This window comes from Octopus bimaculoides, chromosome 16, assembly GCF_001194135.2.
Source record: "Octopus bimaculoides isolate UCB-OBI-ISO-001 chromosome 16, ASM119413v2, whole genome shotgun sequence".
NCBI classification, from domain to species: domain Eukaryota; kingdom Metazoa; phylum Mollusca; class Cephalopoda; order Octopoda; family Octopodidae; genus Octopus; species Octopus bimaculoides.
Window position 1 is genome coordinate 50722716 of NC_068996.1, and position 19766 is coordinate 50742481.

Below are 19766 nucleotides of genomic sequence, written 5' to 3' on the forward strand. Positions count from 1 at the left end.
TATGCAACAGAACAGCTCTAGGGTAATAGTGTTATCTTTATAACATACTTAATGTGTTGTTGAAAGCCAGAAGCTACAGTTCTCCAACTAAGAAAAATCTCATTACAGATGTTGCCCTACCCATGCATGCATGGAAAATGGATGGCAAACGATGATGATACATAATGTGTTGAAACGAACTAGGTGAAATGAAATCATTGCAGAAGAGACTGAGAGAACAACAGATACATATTTAACCATTTTTTAGGCTTGTCAATGTCATATACTCTTTGTCACTGCCAAAACAAGATTGAATCAGCCAGTTTAGAGTTTACAGAGATAGTGTATAAACTATACACTGGCTTGCGTTGGTTCCAGAAAAGCAGAATAAAATTTGAATTATGCAATAGCAGCAGCTATATTTGTGTATGTGGGTGTCTGTGTGCATGTCTGTCTCCCCACTACTTGACAATTGGTGTTGGTTTGTTTAAGTACCTGTTACTTAGCAGCTTGGCAAAAGAGACCAATGGAATAAGTACTAGACTTAACAAAGAAGTTCTGTGGTTGATTTATTCAACTAAACTCTTTAATGTGGTGCTCCAGTATGACCACAGTCCAGTGACTGAAACAAGTAGAAAAAGAGATGCCATCAGTTGTTATTCAGCCCCAGATCAGCTCTGAGTGAGTACACCTATGCTATAAGTATAGTATACCTTGGATTACATTGTTGAATATGTTGTTTTTTAGGAAGGTAGGGTGTGGTTGGAGGAAGGTTTGTGTGCTATTTGTAGTAGGTCAAGTGACCATATGAAGGCTCCCCTCATTGGTTTGTGAAATCATCTGTAAATTCAGATAGTGGCAAATATTTGTTTATGACTACAAGATTTCATTGGGACATAATTGATTCAATTTGCCTCGAGTTTGCTCAGATGGCATCATTGTTTGAAAGTATTTATTTTTTGAGTTCCATTGGTAATTTGCTCATCTTTTGTCATCGTCATCGATTTAACATCCACTTTTCTATGACTTGGATGGAGTTCATTGACCAGACTTCTCTATGGTTGCATGCCCTTCCTGTTGCCAACACTCACCTGTTTCCAGGCAAGTTAATATTTCCCCATGACCAAACATGTATGTCTTCATAGAATATTGTAAATGAATGATATTCATTTACAACAGGGGTTCTCAACCATTTTTTATCTATGGACCCCCTTTGACTGCTATTTTATTCTGGTGGACCCTCGTAGCCATTCGATGCTTAAAAACTAATTTCATAGAATGTTATTTATTGTTTTCACACATTATTTTGTGTAGGTTGAACTGTGTAAAATATCAGAAAAAGAAATCTGTTTCTTGCAATACATACCAATACATATGTCTAAAGCAAATTTTCTTTCAGCGGCCCTTAAAATATTGTGGGTTCCTAATTTACTATTTTGTTATATGGACCCCAAAAATCTGATGTAGACCCCGGTTGAGAACCACTGATTTACAACATCATTTGATGTCATGACAAAGAGACTCAATAAAACACACACATACACTCAACCACATATATTTAACATATATGCTACATGCATTTGCTGGTAGGCTTCTATTTGAAGTAGTGGGAAGAGCTTTCTCAAAGTGTTGGGTGTTAAAATCTGAAAATCATGGACAGGCAAGATAACTGACTTCCAATCCCATCTCCTAGGAGTATGTGTATATACATACATGATAGGCTTCTTTCAGTTTCTCCCTAATCCACTATCAAGGCTTTAGTTGGTCTGAGACAATTATAGAAGACACTTGTCCAAGGTGCCATGCAGTGAGACTGAACCAGAAACCATGTACTTGCAAGACAAACATCTTAACCACACAGCCATACCTGCATTTTCAGGAAACAAAATGCAAAGCATATTGAATTTCTTGATATACTTGGATTACAATATCATAACTGTGTCCAAAAGGCTTAGTCAATGTTCAGTCACCCAACATAATTCTAGGAACATACCGTTATCTACTTAAGCGTTGGAATCTGTGTAATATATCGTTTCAGAATGTTTATCAATAAATATTCTATAGATAGTGAAATATAATCATAGCTTGTTTGTTAATATTGATTAAAAGAAAGAAAAAAAATCAGATGTGCTCTAGGGCATCGGATTTGATTGTTACTCATTACTGAAGCAGAAATTAAGTTTACACTGGATAAAACGCAACTCGTTCTTTTATTACTTTATCTATGTGTTTTTTTTCTTTTATTTATACTGGCAATATTTATTTATTGATTTTATATGAGAAGCACTAGAATTTAGAATATTACAAAAAATTTTTTTCTTCATTTCTGATTTAGCTCAGTTATAAAATTGTGTGTGAACAAGACAGAGAGAAATTATTTGGGAAGTTGAAATTTGAAGTAAAGCAATACCAAGTAGGTTTAGACAGTTCCTGTGCAAAGAAGGAATAATATTTTGGTAAAGATGTCATATTTTCAAAACAAGAGTATTCTGAACCCATTCTTGATATATTTATCTAAGCAGCATTCACTGGGAAATGTATTTATTATTCAGTCAACTTGAAGGAACTACACTCCCTTCACTCTCGTTTGAATCACAGCTATGTTGGAATGTGATCCCAACTTTCTTTCAGTTGTGATTGTGAAACTTATATGTATGTCACAAATCTTTTGAAGCTTGAAACTGGGAGGTTACAGGAACTTTTAATTGTTTGATATAACCCAAAAGGAAAAAAAATTAAAAAATAAGTCTTTTAACCCTTTAATATTCGGATTATTTTTATCAAATATAAATACTTATTTATTCACATTGTTTTCAGTTTATCATGCATTATTTCATAGCTTACATATTCTGATGTGATTGTTTACTTTTAGAATGACATTGTAGAGTAAGTGTGATAGGCTGGATCTGGCTGATTTCAACATTAAAACAGGTAGAATATTTGGACCTGATATGGTCAGTTTAACACTTTAGCATTCAGATCACTCTATCAAATGTAATGCATGATTAATTGAAAACAATGTGAATAAGCATCATCTTGTAGCTCTGAGATTTAGATGATGTGATTGTTGATTTTTAGAATGACATTGTAGGGTAGGTGTGAATGGCCTGATCTGGCTGGTTTGACCATAAAACAATATTTTGGCTGGATATGGCTGGTTTAAATGCTAAAGTGTTAAATCAATTAAATCACATAAAAAATGAGTTAAATCAATGACAGATAAGAAGAAAAAGCAGGGCTATCAATATATATTCATCAGTTAAATTTCATCCAGCAGCAATTCTTTTATCTTAATCACTAGATATCTTTTGCTCCTGCCATGGATTGCTTTAACCCTTTCGTTACCAACCCTGCTGAAACTGGCTCTGAGTACAAATGTCTTATTTTCGTAAGTTTTGAATTGAAATCTGCCACCAAACCTGAGTCACAATTTATGTTCCTAACATTAGCTTAATGATAACTAAATTATTTTACTAAATTCTTTGTTATATCTAAAATAATTGAAAGAAACACAGAACATCTCAACAGAAATATGGTAATAAAAGAGTTAACAAATGATTAATTTAACCCTTTTGATACAAACCCAGCTGAAACCACCGCTTCTGCTTGGAATTCAATATCTTTTATCCTACTGAGTATTGCAGAGTTTATCTATAGATTTTAGACATCTCTCTCTAATTGAAAGCTGTTTGTATCTTGTCTTTATATACAATATCTTTGTGGGTAGCAAGCTGGCAGAATTGTTAGCACACCAGGTGAAATGCTTAGCGTTTTGTCTATCCTTACCTTCTGAATTCAAATTCTGCCGAGATTGACTTTGCCTTACCTCCTTTCAGAGTTGATAAAATAAGTACCAGTGAAACAATGGGGTCGATGTAATCAATTTTAATACTCCAAGGTATGAGTGAAAAAGAAAAACTGCACCCCTCTGCCAAGCCATATTCAGCCAGCGAGGCAAAGTAGGATCATGAAAGTATAATGATCTCCAGGAGAAAACATCGTGAGGCCTTTGACCTGCAGTGGACTGAATATAAGCAATCCAATCTTTGTGAACAATAAAAGAGGAAGCAACCTAACCAGTTTCATTGTGTGTTAGGATTTCATCTACAACCATTTATTCTGTTTAACTGTACACTGAGACATGTCTTATAAACCCAATATTTGCATGGGACTAAGTAGATCAGATAGACTGATTTGCACTAGTAACTTTTGATTGGAACGAAGATATCCATGAAGACATTGTATATAAAAACACAACCTTATGGTCTCAAGTTCAGTCCCACTGCACAGCACCATGGTAAAGTGTCTTCTATTATAATCCCTGGTCAACTAAAGCCTTGTGAATGGATTTGGAGATGGAAACTGAAAGCAATCTATCAAACATAATAATATGCATATATGTTTGTGCCTCCTCATCTTGGTATAGAATGATACTTGTAAACAAGTGTTACCACCATACAAGTAGTACCACTTATGTCCATTCTTTCATACAAACATGGAGAAGTGGACATTAAAATGATAATACTACTACTGCTGTTGCTACTACTACTGCTGTTGCTACTACTACTATCACCACATCAAAAGAATGTAAAAATGAGCAAATGGTTCAAAACTATTTGCATTGGTTCTCTTGCTAAACGTCAAATATAACAATCATTTGTTATCTTTTTACTATTTTTTCAATCTGTGATCTGGTTTTAATTCCCTGCCGAAGTTTTTATACTTCATTTCACGTGAGTAGTGCTGCTGCTAACAAAAATAAACAATAAAAAAGTCCTTTCTTAATGCTTGAATAATCCTTTCTACTAAAGGCATAAGGCCTGAAATTTTGTGAGAGGGCACTAGTTGATTGGATTGACCTCAGTGTTACACTGGTACTTAATTTATTGACCCTGAAAGTACAAAAGGCAAAGTTGACCTCGGTGGTATTTGAACTCAGAACATGAAGATGAACAAAACGCTGCTAATCATTTTGCATGGTGTGCTACTGATTCTGCTAGCTCGCAGCCTTTTAAATGCTTGAATAATGATTCTCGTTATACAAGTAGCTGCAATGACATTCCTCTAAAGGGTCTACTTGACAGGGAGCATAAGCATGGACATAAGAGTATCTCTCCATATCGACTTGCTACTTTTCTGCATTGAGAGGTGACAATTCCATTACTATGGACATGTGATTTTTTTTCCTGTGATTTTCTAAGCACAAGATGGATTCTTTAAGCTGAGGAATTGGCAGGAGACCCAGTGGGTAGATCAAGAATGAGAGACAGTTGCATAATATCCATAGTCTTGATCACACTTGGGAATCCAGCCAGAAAGTGGCTGGATTCCCAAGAAGATGGTTGCTTCTGATGGGACTCTATGGAGCAGGTTCCTTAAGACTATATCCCTACAACCCTGCCAGGAATAGTGAAATAAAATGGATAAATAGATGGATTTACATTATCCTAATCTAACTTATTCAAATGGCAATTTATTAAATCATCTTAACCTACCTGAAAAATAAATTCTGTACCGTTTTCGTAATATTTTCCATTAGTTACAGGACTGGTAGATTACTGATCTCAGTTCCTTTACTATCAGTTAGCTAGCTGACCTATTATAGGCTTTCCAGTTGTGACCATCCTGTTTTTTATTCTGGTATGTCTTTAGCACTACATTTTCAATTTTTTATTAATATTATTATTATTATTATTATTATTATTATTATTATTGTTATTATTATTATCTTAAGACATTAGGGTTTGGTTTGGAATTTGGTTGCTAATTCTTGCAAGTTGAACAACTGTATAGACTTCCACATTAGCTCATCATACCATTATATTCTTCATGGTGCCAAGGGGAGAAAATATGGTTAAAATACTAAAGTCAAGATTTCACATATGTTTTTCATTAATGAATAAAATGCTGCTAATATTCTGGCTGACATTTTTGTCATCAAAAATCAACAGTTAAGTTTGATGCAACCAAACTATTCTTCACAGTCCTTTTCCCCACAGAACTTCTTACATCACTTTCCTTGGTGTAATAAAATAAAACGACAAAAACATTCCATACCCTTAGCTATACAATCCCCTCACCTTTTTTGATGGGATGGGTGAGCATGATGGGTAAATGACGTCATTGAATTTGATTTTTGTCATAGAAAGAAGAGGAGGAGGAAACGTGGTTTGGTGGTCATATTGTGTTCTGGTGAGATGCAGTACTAGGGAAGTGCATACTGATTAGTCTATCTGCCTGTGCATTTGTTGGAGGTGGGATCTCAAGAAAGAGAAAAAAAGGAGTGTTAGGAAGTGAGAGAGAGGAATTTTTGTTGGGAAGTAAATGGTTACATCAGTCATTACTAAAATGAAAGATTGAAGGATATAATATGGTGACAGTCAAAAGTTTATATTTTGTTGAGCTTTAAATAAATACCCTTGTGTATGGTTTGCAAGATCTAATTGTTCACAACTAAAATATTTCCTTAAACCCCCTTGATACCAACCTGCCCTGAGTTCTGTGATATAAATTTAATGTTTGAAACTTATCTAAATTTAAACCTTCCTTCAAAACTTTCATGGTAATTTGTTACAAACACCAACTTATTGACAAAATAACTTTACTAAATTTTTCATTATTTTCAAAATGAATTGAAACAAAGACAAGTATTTCAACAGAAGTATGGTAACAAAAGGGTTAATGAGGAACCCTAGTTTTCATAATGATTTGCTGAAAATAAGGAGTTGTTGTTAAGTAGTTTTATGATTTGGAGGTAGCTAGTAAAAAAAAAAAAAAAAAAAATTGATTTTGTTTCTTTCTGATTATGATTAGTTATATTTCACAGTTTAAAAGAGTCTGGAAAAATTTTAACATTGATCAATGGAAAGGGCTAAGCTGTTGTATCCCACTGACTTGGGGGTTTTGGGGAAAGGATTCCTGGTTGTAATTATTTTAAGCATCTTTAAAAAAATCAGGTTCATTGGAACAAGGGGAGCTGTTTCCCTTATTGCAATTTGTCAGTGCTAATGTGATGAATATGTTAGACGTTAAATATTTGATATGGTTAATTGATGTTTCATATTTAATATTGTTTGACATTATTACTATTTTTGTAATTTCCTAATTTCTCATTACGAGAAGAAAGCAAAGGTTTTTTTTTTTTTCCCCCCCTTTATCAAGAAGGAAGCATGAATTAAATAGGGAGGCGTATCCAATATTTCTGGTGGACAGCTTGCAGTGGAAAAGAGAGAATGAAAAGAGATGAAGAGAGAGAGAGAGAGAGAGAGAATTCACCATTAAGGATTAATTGTACACAGAGATTAGAGATGGGAAATTCATTAAGTCTCAAACTGATCCCTCCCCACCACTACACCTTCCTTCTCTTCTATCTTTGATCCTTCAATAAGCAGCGGCTAGCTTGCTTTTATTTTTATTTTTTAAAAAATTTTAATTTTATTTTTGAATCATCTAGTAGTACTTTAATTGTATCTTTTTAGATCTTTGAAATGTCAGTATCATTGAGTAATATAATAATAATAATAATAATAATAATAATAATAATAATAATAATAATAATAATAAGTAGCATTATACACAAGTAACCAGACTAGTACATTTTTGTCTTGAGTTGGTTCATAACTAAGCAACTAAAGACAACCTAGTAACAACAATTAATCCACAACCAATAAGAGAATCGATGCATCTGGAAGCTGCTTTGTTTTATAGTCACTTTATTACCCTTTTGGAGTAAGCCTTTTGTCTAAATTTCTTCATTTGTTTGAATGCAGTTATTAAAACGAACAATGAATGATATCAGCCTTTGTTCTCTTTTATTTGTTACAATGTATTATTGTCTCTCATTCGGCTCATCATATATTTAATTAAGATTATGCGAAAGTACTGGTTTTGATTTTGAGATGTGGTTTATTCAGCGAGACAAATTTCTTTTTCATTACACACAAACACTCTCTCTCTCACATCACAGATTATTTTGGTGTTAGATATAATTGTCTATGGCTAAATTATTCATATAGTATCATAAGAAACTAAATGTTTACTGCTGATTTAATTAGTAAATTTTTTAATAAGATATTTCTAATATTAGACAGATGGAATTTTTAACCATTTTATTAAAATGGTAGTGTTCAGGGCCTTTGTTTCACTGGTGTAAATCATCACTGGTGGTATGTACTTGTTGAAAATCTTTTAATTTTCATGAAGGCCTTGGGGTTTCTCATATGAGGTTTTCCACCTTCCCAAAGGCTACCCAACCAACCACTCTTTGGCTCTTGACCTCTGGGAGGAGATTTCTGTCTTTTGTCACCATTTTTCCCCCAAGTAAACATAGCTCTCATTGTAGCCCAATGGAAAATGGAATGTATTGTGCTCAGTATCACATTGTAGGATAAAGAAACCAATGCTTGGACTTGTACTGTGTACGAGTCAATGACATCATGAGAGCCATCAAGGAAAACAAATATAGATGGGCTGGCCATGTCATCTGATTGAAGGACAACAGCTGGACAATCAAAGTGATAGTGGACACTAGGACAATGAACAAGATCAAGAGACTGACCAAAGACAAAATGGTGAGATGATCTCACCTGCTGCCTGGAACCTACATTGGCCATGACTGGCCAAAGAGACACAGCTGTGGAAGGAGCTCAGAAAGGGGTTCCTTTTCCAGGAGATGGAGAAATGGAAATTAAACTGATTCTAAATGTTATTCTAAATGTTAGAGTTTTCTCTTTGGTGTCTGAGTAATTTTCCTAAACAACTTTTGAATATTGGGATTATCAATTATTTTTCTTTTAAATCTATTAGAACGAATGCCCTTCATAATATGTCTGAATGAAACTTTTCATAAATTATCTCAGAAAACCAGTACTTCTAGTTAAATGTATTAAAAAAAGAGGGAGAAAAATAACTAATAGAAAATTGATATTTTGTTTTGGGTTAAATAATACTTGGAGGACTTTGTGAAAATTATTTTGTGAGAATGTTTGAAACTCTAACAAATATAACTGATCTTTCCTTGTTTTGGTAGCTTTTGCCACACAAATGATTAATACAATGGAGTTTTTATTCTATTTTATTATTTAAAAATTATTTTTTTTATTACTAATGTTCTAATATAAACATGGTATTGTCATTGGGTTGTAAATTTAAATTATTCTGCAGCCTAGTTTATGACAATTGTATTCCTTGTTCTTGTTGCTTAACCCAAGGTCAGCTCTGATTGAGTAGGCTTATGTTAAAAGGCATTCCAGTCATGACATCCTGTCTTATTTTTGTATTACATTATCCTATATGACCTTTCTGCTTTAAGGTGATAAGATGGAATCTCTATTACTATATTTAGGCACAGGTGCGGTTTTGTGGTTAAGAAGTTTATTTCTCAACTACAACATCTTGGGCAAATGTCTTCTACTATAAGCCTGGGCCAGTCAAAGGCTTGTGAGTAGATTTGGTTAGCAGAAACTGAAGGTGGCGAGCTGGCAGAAACGTTAGCACGCTGGACGAAATGCTTAGCAGTATTTTGTCTGCCATTATGTTCTGAGTTCAAATTCCGCTGAGGTCGACTTTGCCTTTCATCCTTTCTGGGTCAATAAATTAAGTACCAGTTTGCTCCGGGGTCGATGTAATCGACTTAATCCCATTGTCTGTCCTTGTTTGTCCCCTCTGTGTGTAGCCCCTTGTGGGCAATAAAGAAATAGGAAACTGTGTGGAAGCCTGTCTGTCATATACATACATATATATGTGTGTGTGTGTGTGTGTGTTTCCTTGTTTTGATATCATGATGGTTGTAAATGAGCATCCTTGTCATAGAAGCAGGATAGTTTGTTTCCAGTCTTCTGCGAAAACTTATTTGGCCAAAGAGAAACATTACTTTGTTTGGAAGCAAGTGAGGATTGGTGGCAAGAAAGGCATCTGGCTGTGGAAAGTCTGCCATAACAAACTGTTTGACTTGTGCAAACATGGAAAAGTGGTTGTTAAATGACGATAATGATGACAATGATTCTAGCATGTGGAGTAGCCAATCAAACTCCTTTGATGGCAGTTGAATATATTAGATTTTGTTTTTTATTTTTACACTAAATAACTTCAGCAAAGCTTAAAATGGCATTTTGACTCCCTGGTAACCTAGAATCACCATGGAAATAAACAGTTTGTATAAACCAGACTGATATAAACTATATTGACTGTTATTAGATTAAAATATATATTACAATTAAGGTAGTATTTATGGTTCTTTCATGTTTTCATTTACTCTTTGCTCACTGTTAGTTTTTAAAGAATATACACATGCCTTGATTAGTCTCACAGCATATTTTTAAATAAACGTTTTTTTCTCATTGTCTATTTTGGTTAATTATTTGAACACTGAAATAAGTCACTTCAGTAATTAATGAGTGATTATTTGTTAAATACCCTCATCAATTTTTTGCTTTCAAGTATATATTTCTTATTGTACTGAAAAGGACAATCTTCTTTCTGTTTTATAGAGTTTTGACACCAGGAAATACATAGTTTTTGCTTTTGGCTGCAAACAATTACTAGACTTTGGCATTTTAATGCCTTTATTTGAAGTATTTATTTTTTTAAAATTCTCAACATATATCCTTACCATTATTTGAAAATATGGATAGCTGGGTCAGTAGAGTAACGGATGACCCAGCATGTCTAGTTGTAGTAGATAATTCAGGACATAAACATATTCTAAGCAAGAGAGGCTGCATAATGAATTGCTGTTTTGATAGGATGCAGCACTGAGTTCAACTCTTGTGAGTTTGAATTTTGTGGCTTGTGGGCTTTTCCAGATTGTCTCTATCTGAATACACTGCATGGAAATAGCTTCAACCTCTTTTGTTTCTCTAATTCTGTTTTAATTAATTTTGTGAATAATGAAGGATTTAGTAAAATAACTTAGTTGTATTTAAGCTGGTGTTTGGAATATAAACTTACATGAAATTTTGATGAAAAGTTTCAATATAGATCACTTAAAATAGGAAATTTGTATCATAGGACCAAGGGTGGTCTTAGGCAAGTTAATGTCAAAAGGGTTGCTTCAAGGAATTATGGAACTTACTAGATTACTTGCATAATAAAACCATTATAGAATAAAAGACAAAATATTTCACCAGGTCTTTGTTCTTAACTATAGTTTGCTTTACTGGTGTCTTGAATCCCATCATTATTAGTTGAATGTGTTCCTGCTCAAGATGTTTCAATTTCATTGACTTAGGACCAGCTAGCTTTAATTTGTTGAATCCTGTTGATTTGGCGCAATCTACATTAACCCATTAGCATTTAAACTGGCCATACCTGACCCAAATATTATACCTAGTTTATGTTCAAACTGGTCAGATCCAGCCTCTCACATCTACCCTTCAATGTCATTCTGAAAACAATCACATCGTTGAAATCTCAAAGCTACATGATAATGCATGGCTAATTGAAAATTATGTGAATAAATAAGCATTACATTTGACAGTAATTCAATTGCTAAAGAGTTAATCTATCATTATAAGGAGCACTGTTTAAAAAAAAAAGGTAAGAAATAAAGATGTTTTGCTAGTTGGCAGTGTCAGGTTTCAAGACTAAAAAAGGCAACTTTTAGACTTGGGGACACAATTCTTCATTCAACAGTGCACCCTCAGATTGATATCTCATTCAATGATCTTTTACTTGTTTCAGTCATTGGACTGTGGCCATGCTGGGGCACCACCTTGAAGTGTTTTAGTTGAACAAATCAATCCCAGTATATCTTTTATCTTTTACTTGTTTCAGTCATTGCACTGTGGCCATGCTGGGGCACCACCTTGAAGGGTTTTAGTTGAACAAATCAATCCCAGTATATCTTTTATCTTTTACTTGTTTCAGTCATTGCACTGTGGCCATGCTGGGGCACTACCTTGAAGGGTTTTAGTTGAACAAATCAATCCCAGTATATCTTTTATCTTTTACTTGTTTCACTCATTGGACTGTGGCCATGCTGGGGCACAGCCTTGAAGGGTTTAACTGAAGGAATCAACCCCAGTACTTATTTTTAAGCTTAATACTTATTTTATCAATCACCTTTGTTGAACTGCTAAGATTATAGCAGTGACTCGATCAATTCCTAGCAATATCTGAAGAAGGAATTTTTATATTCCAAAATCAGACTATGAATAATTAAATTAAAACAGTTATTATAGTCCACTCTGCATTGTTGTACCATTCAAGACACATTATATTTCACAAACTTTACATTGGTCTCAGTGAACATATTTAAAAGCATAAACATTTTTAAAATGCACTTGCAAACCAATACTAAATTGGAAAATCAAGGTAAGTGCGAAAATATGTCAAAATCATCTGCTAAAATAGATATAAACTAATAACTTTATTAAAAGTCCATATATCTTGGAACCAGTTACAGATGTAAGTTAAGGTATGCCGGGAGATTGGATTGCAGTTATGCTTCAGGAGTTTATTTATCAACGTAAGAATTTCGACTGGTACTTAGGATCATTGTCTTTATATATGACTAAGGTTTTATATTTGTAGGGACTAAAAGGAAACAATTTAGTATGCAATATAATAAAAAGGGCACTCATGCACACACACCACCACCACCACCGTCATCATCATCTCTTACTCACATAAATATATATGTTTCACCATGGGTTGGACAGATCTAGTCTAGCACAGCATCTTGGTACCATACTGAAGTTCTCTGTCGCCTCCTTTTTTGAGTTTCAGCCTCTTGAGATAAGCTTTCCACATTTTCTTTGTGTATTTCTATCCTTAATGTGCTAAAGGGATTTTATCCGACATGATGTTAGCTCAAATATACCAGACAAATGTAAACAAATGTCTGTTATATTTTCATGTGCAGGAAATGGGGATATCAGCCTTATAGGTTTCAGTCCTGTGTAGGAGAGCACAATAAAGACCAAATACTCATTTGATTTCTGCCCAGATAGGACAAACCAATCCTTCTTTTTCTGTCTGCTAAAAGATTATATAAACATGCTTACATTTGTCCAGTGTAGAACATTACTCAGGACATCAGCTAAAATTTATACTGTTACAACAGAGATTCTCTCTAGTATATTTATGGTGTCCAAGCTGCTTGGTACATCAATTATTTAATTGAGCCAGCTGCCAGCAAAGTTCAATTTATGTAAATCAGACTGATCAAATTTTCTGGTTTTGTGAGGTTCTTTTATGGTAGTTCAAGTTTAGTTTCTGTTCCTTCTATGTTCTTCAGCTCATTAGGCAGCAAGTTGATGCCATTGGTTTCACTTGACTTTGGCTTTCTCTGTTTGTAGCCATAATGATATTGGCTTCTCCCATGTCAGTTATGAATATTCTATGCCATGTAGTTTCCAGTCTTCCCCTCTTCCTTTTCCCCTCCATTTGAATCCTGTTTTAGAATAACATTGTTCTTGTAGCCAGAGTATGAGACCTTTTAATCTTTGTTCTGCTATGATTTCACCAAGCGGTCTGCTGTTGGCTCTCTTAAGAATATCTTCATTGGTTATTTGGTTTTACCAGAATGTTCTTAGAATCCTTCTCCAGCATCTTTGGTGGAACACGTCTAGCTTTCTGTTGATTTTCATGGTGCTCTTCCATGCCTTCCTAGCATGGAGAAACGTGTTGGTAGATGTATGCTATTACAGTGTTGGATCATTATTCATAGGCTGACAGTATTGGAGGATAGGCTGCATTCTCTAGAATGCAGCTTTGCCAACTCTATTGTTGATGTCAGTTGTGATTATTTGCTAAAAAGCAAAATAAAAGTTTAAAAATTCACTAAACAATAAATAAAATTTGCATTTTTAATAAAAGCTAATAAATAGATCAGTTACTAATCATTTAGTAAGACTATGGTGTTAGCAATATGTGAAGGGTGAGAAATACAAGATAAACCATTTAAAGATGTTATGGACTGGTATAATCCTAATTAAAAACCCACTTATTACATGTTTTTGATTTTGTTTACATTTAGCTTTGACACTTTTTTTTTTTTGACACCTTTCAACTTTTTTGTTTTTTAATTTATTTTTGTACTGGTGCATCTTTACCAAAACAAACACACATCACATGTGACCTTGTCATCTGGTTTTGACTTGTTTGTGTCACTTTGATTGAAATGTTTATCATTGATTACTTGTCTGTTCTCAAGTTCAAATCCCATTTGTTCAACTTTGCCACAGGAGTTAATAAGTATTAAAAACTGATTCAATTAACCCCAACCCTTCCCCTATCCTTTAAATTTCTCGTCTTGTACAGTGTGAGAAATCAGATATTAATCTTGCTTTTCTTTTTTTTTTTTTGATTGAATTTTTTTTTTTACTTCACCAGTGTAAATGATACTCTTGTATGTTTTTATCAGAGCAATAGGCTTTTCTTCCACTTCAGAAGGAATGCCACTAAGTATTTCGTCCGGCACTGTAATAACTTTTCCAGCTTACCGCCTTGATCTTGATAATAATCCTTTCTATTGTAGGCACAACTGAAATTTTAGGGGACTGAACTAGACCTTCCTTCAACTGGTACTTATTTTCTTGACCCCAAAAGGATGTAAGGCAAAGCCAACCGTAGTGTAGGAATTTGAACTCCAATCATAATAGTCAAGAAGAGATGCCATTTAGCACACGCTCACACGCTCACTCTCACTTTCACTCACACACTCACTCTCTCACACACACACACATTCACTCTCACTAACACACACTCACTCTCACACTCACTCACTCACACGCTCACGCTCATTCACACACTCACTCTCACTCACTCTCACTCATTCTCACACACTTGTTCTCACTCACTCACACACTCATTCTCACTCCCACTCACTCTCTCCCACTCACACTTGCATCACACACTGGCATATCTCTCTCTCTAAAATAAAATCCAGAATTTATGGTCTTACTTTCACACCTGTAATTACAATTGTTTCCTTACACAAGGGAAATACATGCAATTAATTGCTAGCCAGAATACACTCATTATCTTATAGCTTTCATGATATGATTGTATATTTTTAGAATGACATTTTAGGGGGAGGTATGAGAGGCCAGATCTGGCTGGTTTGAGTATAAAACAAACTGTCTGAGCTAGATGTGGCTGGTTTAAATGCTAAAGGGTTAAACCTTTCAAGGCCATGTCCTAGCACAGCTGCATTCCAAATATCTGAAGCAAATAAAATAGTTTGACAATGAAGGAAATATTTTGTAGCTAACAAAGCTTGTCAAAGCTTTTCAATGAAAATTAAAAGTAGTCACAAAAATGAAATATGAGACCATATTCTGGGACTTGTCAATTAATACTGTTGGAAACCATTAAAGCAAACCATCTGAATGTTGTCAAAGGACCATCAGGAGAAGACATATCACTTAATATAATCAATTCCATCAGTTACTATACAACTGTTCAAGACATCCTGGACATGGCAGCCTCCTTCAAATTTATAGGTGCAAGTTATGGATGTATGGTAAGGAGCTTGCTTCTCAACCACATTGTTCCAGGTTCAGTTCCACTGCATGTCCCCATGAGCAAGTGTCCTCTACTATAACCTTGGGTTGACCAAAGCTTTATGAGTGGATTTGGTAGACAGAAACTGAAAGAAGGCTGTCATATATATACATGCATGTGTATGCATGCATGTCTTTGTGTGTAGGTTTGTCCTCCATCTCTGCTTGACAACTGGTGTTGGTGTGTTTACATCCCTGTAACCTAGCAGTTTGGTAAAAAGAGATTGATAAAATAAATATCCAGCTTAAAACGAGAAAACGAGTGCTGAACTCAATTTGTTTGACTGAAATTCTTCAATGCAGTGCTCCAGCATGGCTGCAGTCTATTGAATGAAACAAGTAAAAAATAAAACATAAGATTTACATTTCATTGACTTAGGCCAGCTTGCTTGCCATAAATTGGTACCATGCTGGTTAGCCATTGGATTGCACTCCTGCAAGGTTGTTTGTTGTCTTTCAAGACTTTTACTAAATTGTATCAGCACAAGTATTTTGTGTGGCCCCAAAGAGAAGGAAAAGGGAAGTTGACCCGGGTGGAATATGAACTCAGAAGATAAAAGAAAGAAACCAGTACCTCAAGTCATTCTTTCCTCATGTTCTGCCAATCCTTTGATTTGTTTATTCTTGAAAGTATTAATTAGACTTATGCTTATACTGTTAGTGCTGAAGGACTTTATTTTCTTAATGAAATGGTAATTAAAATATTTAACATAGAGGAGATGGTTTACAGTGGAATCCGGATGGATATAGAAAGAGGGGTAGGCCCAAGAACTCATGGCGTAGATCAACACAAAAGGAACTAAAGAAAGGTGGACATTCATGGCAGAGTATAAGTACAGAAGCGAGAAATTATGCAACATGGAATTCAATTATAAGGAGGGTTAAAGGCAAGAATGAGAATGAGAGGAGATAGTTTAACTCTTTAGCATTCAGATTACACTGTCAAATCTAATGCTTATTTATTCTCATAGCTTTGAGATTTCAATGATATGGTTGCATATTTTTATAATGACATTGTAGGGTAGATGTGATAAGCTGGACCTGGTTGGTTTGAACATAAAACAGAAGGAATATTTTGGTTGGATATGGCTGGCTTAAATTCTAAAGAATTAACATGTTTGTGTGGTTTGATTAGTTTTGAGAAATTAACTTTTAAGAATTTGTGTGAGAATGAGAGGGAGTCGAGATAGAGGGCAGTGGGAAGAAGTGGATGTGCAGAGGTAAAGAGACGATGGCAGGGTGGAGGGACAGAGTGGAAAACAGTATAATGCACATCGTAAGATTTGAACTTATGGACCATGTAATTAGTAACATACACTACCTTCATGCAGCACTGGATTAGCCATTAAGCAAACTAAGCACATGCTTGAGGCCTCAAAGGAAGGAGGGGGCACCGCAGAAATGGGAAATGGTTTACAGCACAAAAGAAATCACTTTAAACTTGACTTGCTAAAATAATATTCCGGATGCCTTTATCTCTATTAAGTATAGAAGCAGATGTGTTACCTAAAATTAATTTTGAGGATTTGATCAAAGACTTTGCAATTCAAAAAAGTAGGAGGAAACTCTTTAAATATAAATAAAGTGGAAGTATAGAAAAAATAAACATTATTTTCCCTCTTACTGTTTTGTTTTGTTTTGAAAAATAAAAATTTATTTTATAGTTTGTTATTGTTTATATTTTGAATTACATAAAAGATTTTGGTACCCACCTAAAAGATTAAGTGCTTAGGGCCTCGACGGGTCTTTATCCGGCCCTGCCTTCATGTCTTGGCCATTGTACCTCATGAAAATATGTGTTTGCATGTATAATATAGTCTATGACATATATATTATTTATACAGTATATATTTTTTTGTTTTCCTAGGATAAAGAAAAATACTTCAGTCCAGAATGGTGTATGGTGGACGATCAAGGCCAAAGATACATGTTGCCAAAGACAATGATATTTATGGGTCATGAAGAATGTGATTTTATAATAGAGGTATGTAACAACTGTGATGAAATTGAAAGTTACCTGCTATGCGCTGCATGTTAATATTGTGTAGTTTTGTTGTTTTTTAACTATTAAAAGAAAAAGTTTGTTTATTTCATTTTTGTATTCTAACATTTCCAAGAAAGTTAGAGATTATAATATATTTATAAAAGATCTTTCAGATTTATCATTATTGAAATTAAGTCAATTTGTTCATGCTGATGTGAACATGCTGACGACTGTGTCTCTGTTTCCTTACCATACTTATTCTATTTGTTTCTGAGCCTGGAATCAGAAGACCTTCACTCTGTTGACTGATTCTCTGAAGGATGTTCTCCATTTCCATTTAATTATAAAATATATTTTATTATTATTATATACACTCTTTCCTTCTATGTCTCTGAATCTCTTATTTGAAGAAAATTCAAAGCTGCAAATATTGCTCTTCTTCAGATACTTCAACACGTGTGGGGATGGGTTGTATAGATCTACAAATCCATTCAGTTGCAAATTTTTCTTTTTTTTTTTCTTTTTTGGTGATACAATTGTTTTGGTTTTTAAAAATCTGTTTCTTTCACAGTTATTTAGAATTTAATAATAATTGATTTTCTTACAGTTTTGTATTAGTACTATTTCCAGATCTCGCTTATTATTTTTTTTCTGTTACACTTATTTGATCTTGGTTTGGGGAGCTTCTATTTTATATTTATTTCAGTAGCCATTAACTTACTGAATGAATCATTCCAAGGTTATTGAATCAAATGGTTCTTGCTAAAAAAATGTTCTGTTGGTTGGGATAGAACTTATTGTCATGTTAATTATAGATTATTTTGCAATCTTCAACTTATTTCTTCTTGAAATATTTCTGAAATACTTGTAAAATCCTGTTTACATAATAATTTTTTACATGTCCCATGCTTATTTCTCACCAAATGGATTAGCTGTAAAATGAGAAATGAGAAAACAAAAAAACTAGAAAACAAAAAAAAAAAACTTCTTAGAAATTCGTCAGATTATCCATTCCACTTTTGACACTCCCCACCCCCCACAAAAATCCCCCAGAAAAGGATACAGCTCTCTGCCATTAAAATGATAATATTAACCAAGCCATATGTCAGTGCTGTTTAGCATTAAAAGTAATGTGTGCTTGTCGACAATAAAGTATTTTCTCTATTCGAAAATGTAATTACATACAATACTTTTGAAATATTAAGTTTGCCCCAATTATACTTGCATCATTCAGTGTAGTTGAAATCAAAGCATTCCTGACCTCGTTGAATAAGAAAATTGGAAATCTAAAGCTGTTGACCTAGAAAATATAATGAATATTACACAGGTTATGTTGTCACAATATTACATAAATAGGAGTAGCAGAATCACCAGAGCCACAGACAAAATGCCTTGCATTATTGATTTACAACCCTTTGCATTTTGAGTTCAGATATCACTGAGCTTAGCTTTACCAGTCATCTGTTCAGGGTTCATAAAATAAAGTACCAGTGAGGTACTGGGGTTGATTTAATTGGTTGTACACAGCATCCAACATTTATGGTCCTGTGTCAAATATTAGAAAACAGTTGTTTCCTTTTGTTTTAACATCCACTTTTTTATGCTTGGATGTATTGGAAGGAGTTTATTGGTGCAAATTTTCTATGGCTGTATGACCTTCCTGTTGCCAACCCTCGTCTGTTTTCAAGCAAAGCTATATTTCCTCGAGGCTAGATATGTTTAACCTTGAATAACACTTATTGTATGTAACTCGTTTACAACTATCACGTGCTGTCAAGACAAGGTGTGCACACACACACATACACACACTCATTTGTATGTGTACACATGCACACACACATTTGTATGTTCACGCACACGCACACACACACACACACACACACACGGCTTCTTTCAGTTTCTGTCTACCAAATCCACTCACAAAGCCTTGGTTCCCTCAGGGCTATGGTAAAGACAATTGCAAAAAGTACCAGTCAGTGAGACTGAACTCGGAACCATGTGGTTGGGAAGAAAACTTTTTAACTACACAGCCATACCTGCATCTTTCAAAACATCATCATTCCATAAATACCACATAAGATTTTACCCCCACCCCTACTTTTCACCATGCTTTATCAGTCCATATTCAGTTTTATTAATGTCTTTTCCACATGTTTTCCATGGATCTCTATACGCTTTATCTTTCAAATCTTGGAAACTTAGAATTGCTTTGTATTATTGTAGCACATACGACAATTGCTTTTAAGTTTAATGTTTGAAAGTGTGTGTGTGTGTGTGTGTGTGTGTGTGTGTGTGTG

At 34.3% G+C, this 19766-nt stretch overlaps 1 protein-coding gene across 5 annotated transcripts in view; it reads left to right on the forward strand.

Annotated features, from left to right (window-relative positions):
* The window catches only part of LOC106869485 (centrosomal protein of 170 kDa), a 393016-nt gene that overhangs the window by 30267 nt on the left and 342983 nt on the right, over positions 1–19766 (forward strand). For 4 of the 5 annotated variants that reach the window (XM_052973757.1, XM_052973759.1, XM_052973755.1 and 1 more), the window contains exon 2: positions 17353–17469. In XM_052973757.1, the coding sequence (XP_052829717.1) occupies positions 17353–17469 (117 nt within the window). Of the gene's footprint in view, positions 1–17350; positions 17470–19766 lie in introns of those variants that run through there. The other variant, XM_052973758.1, reaches the window with a different exon arrangement.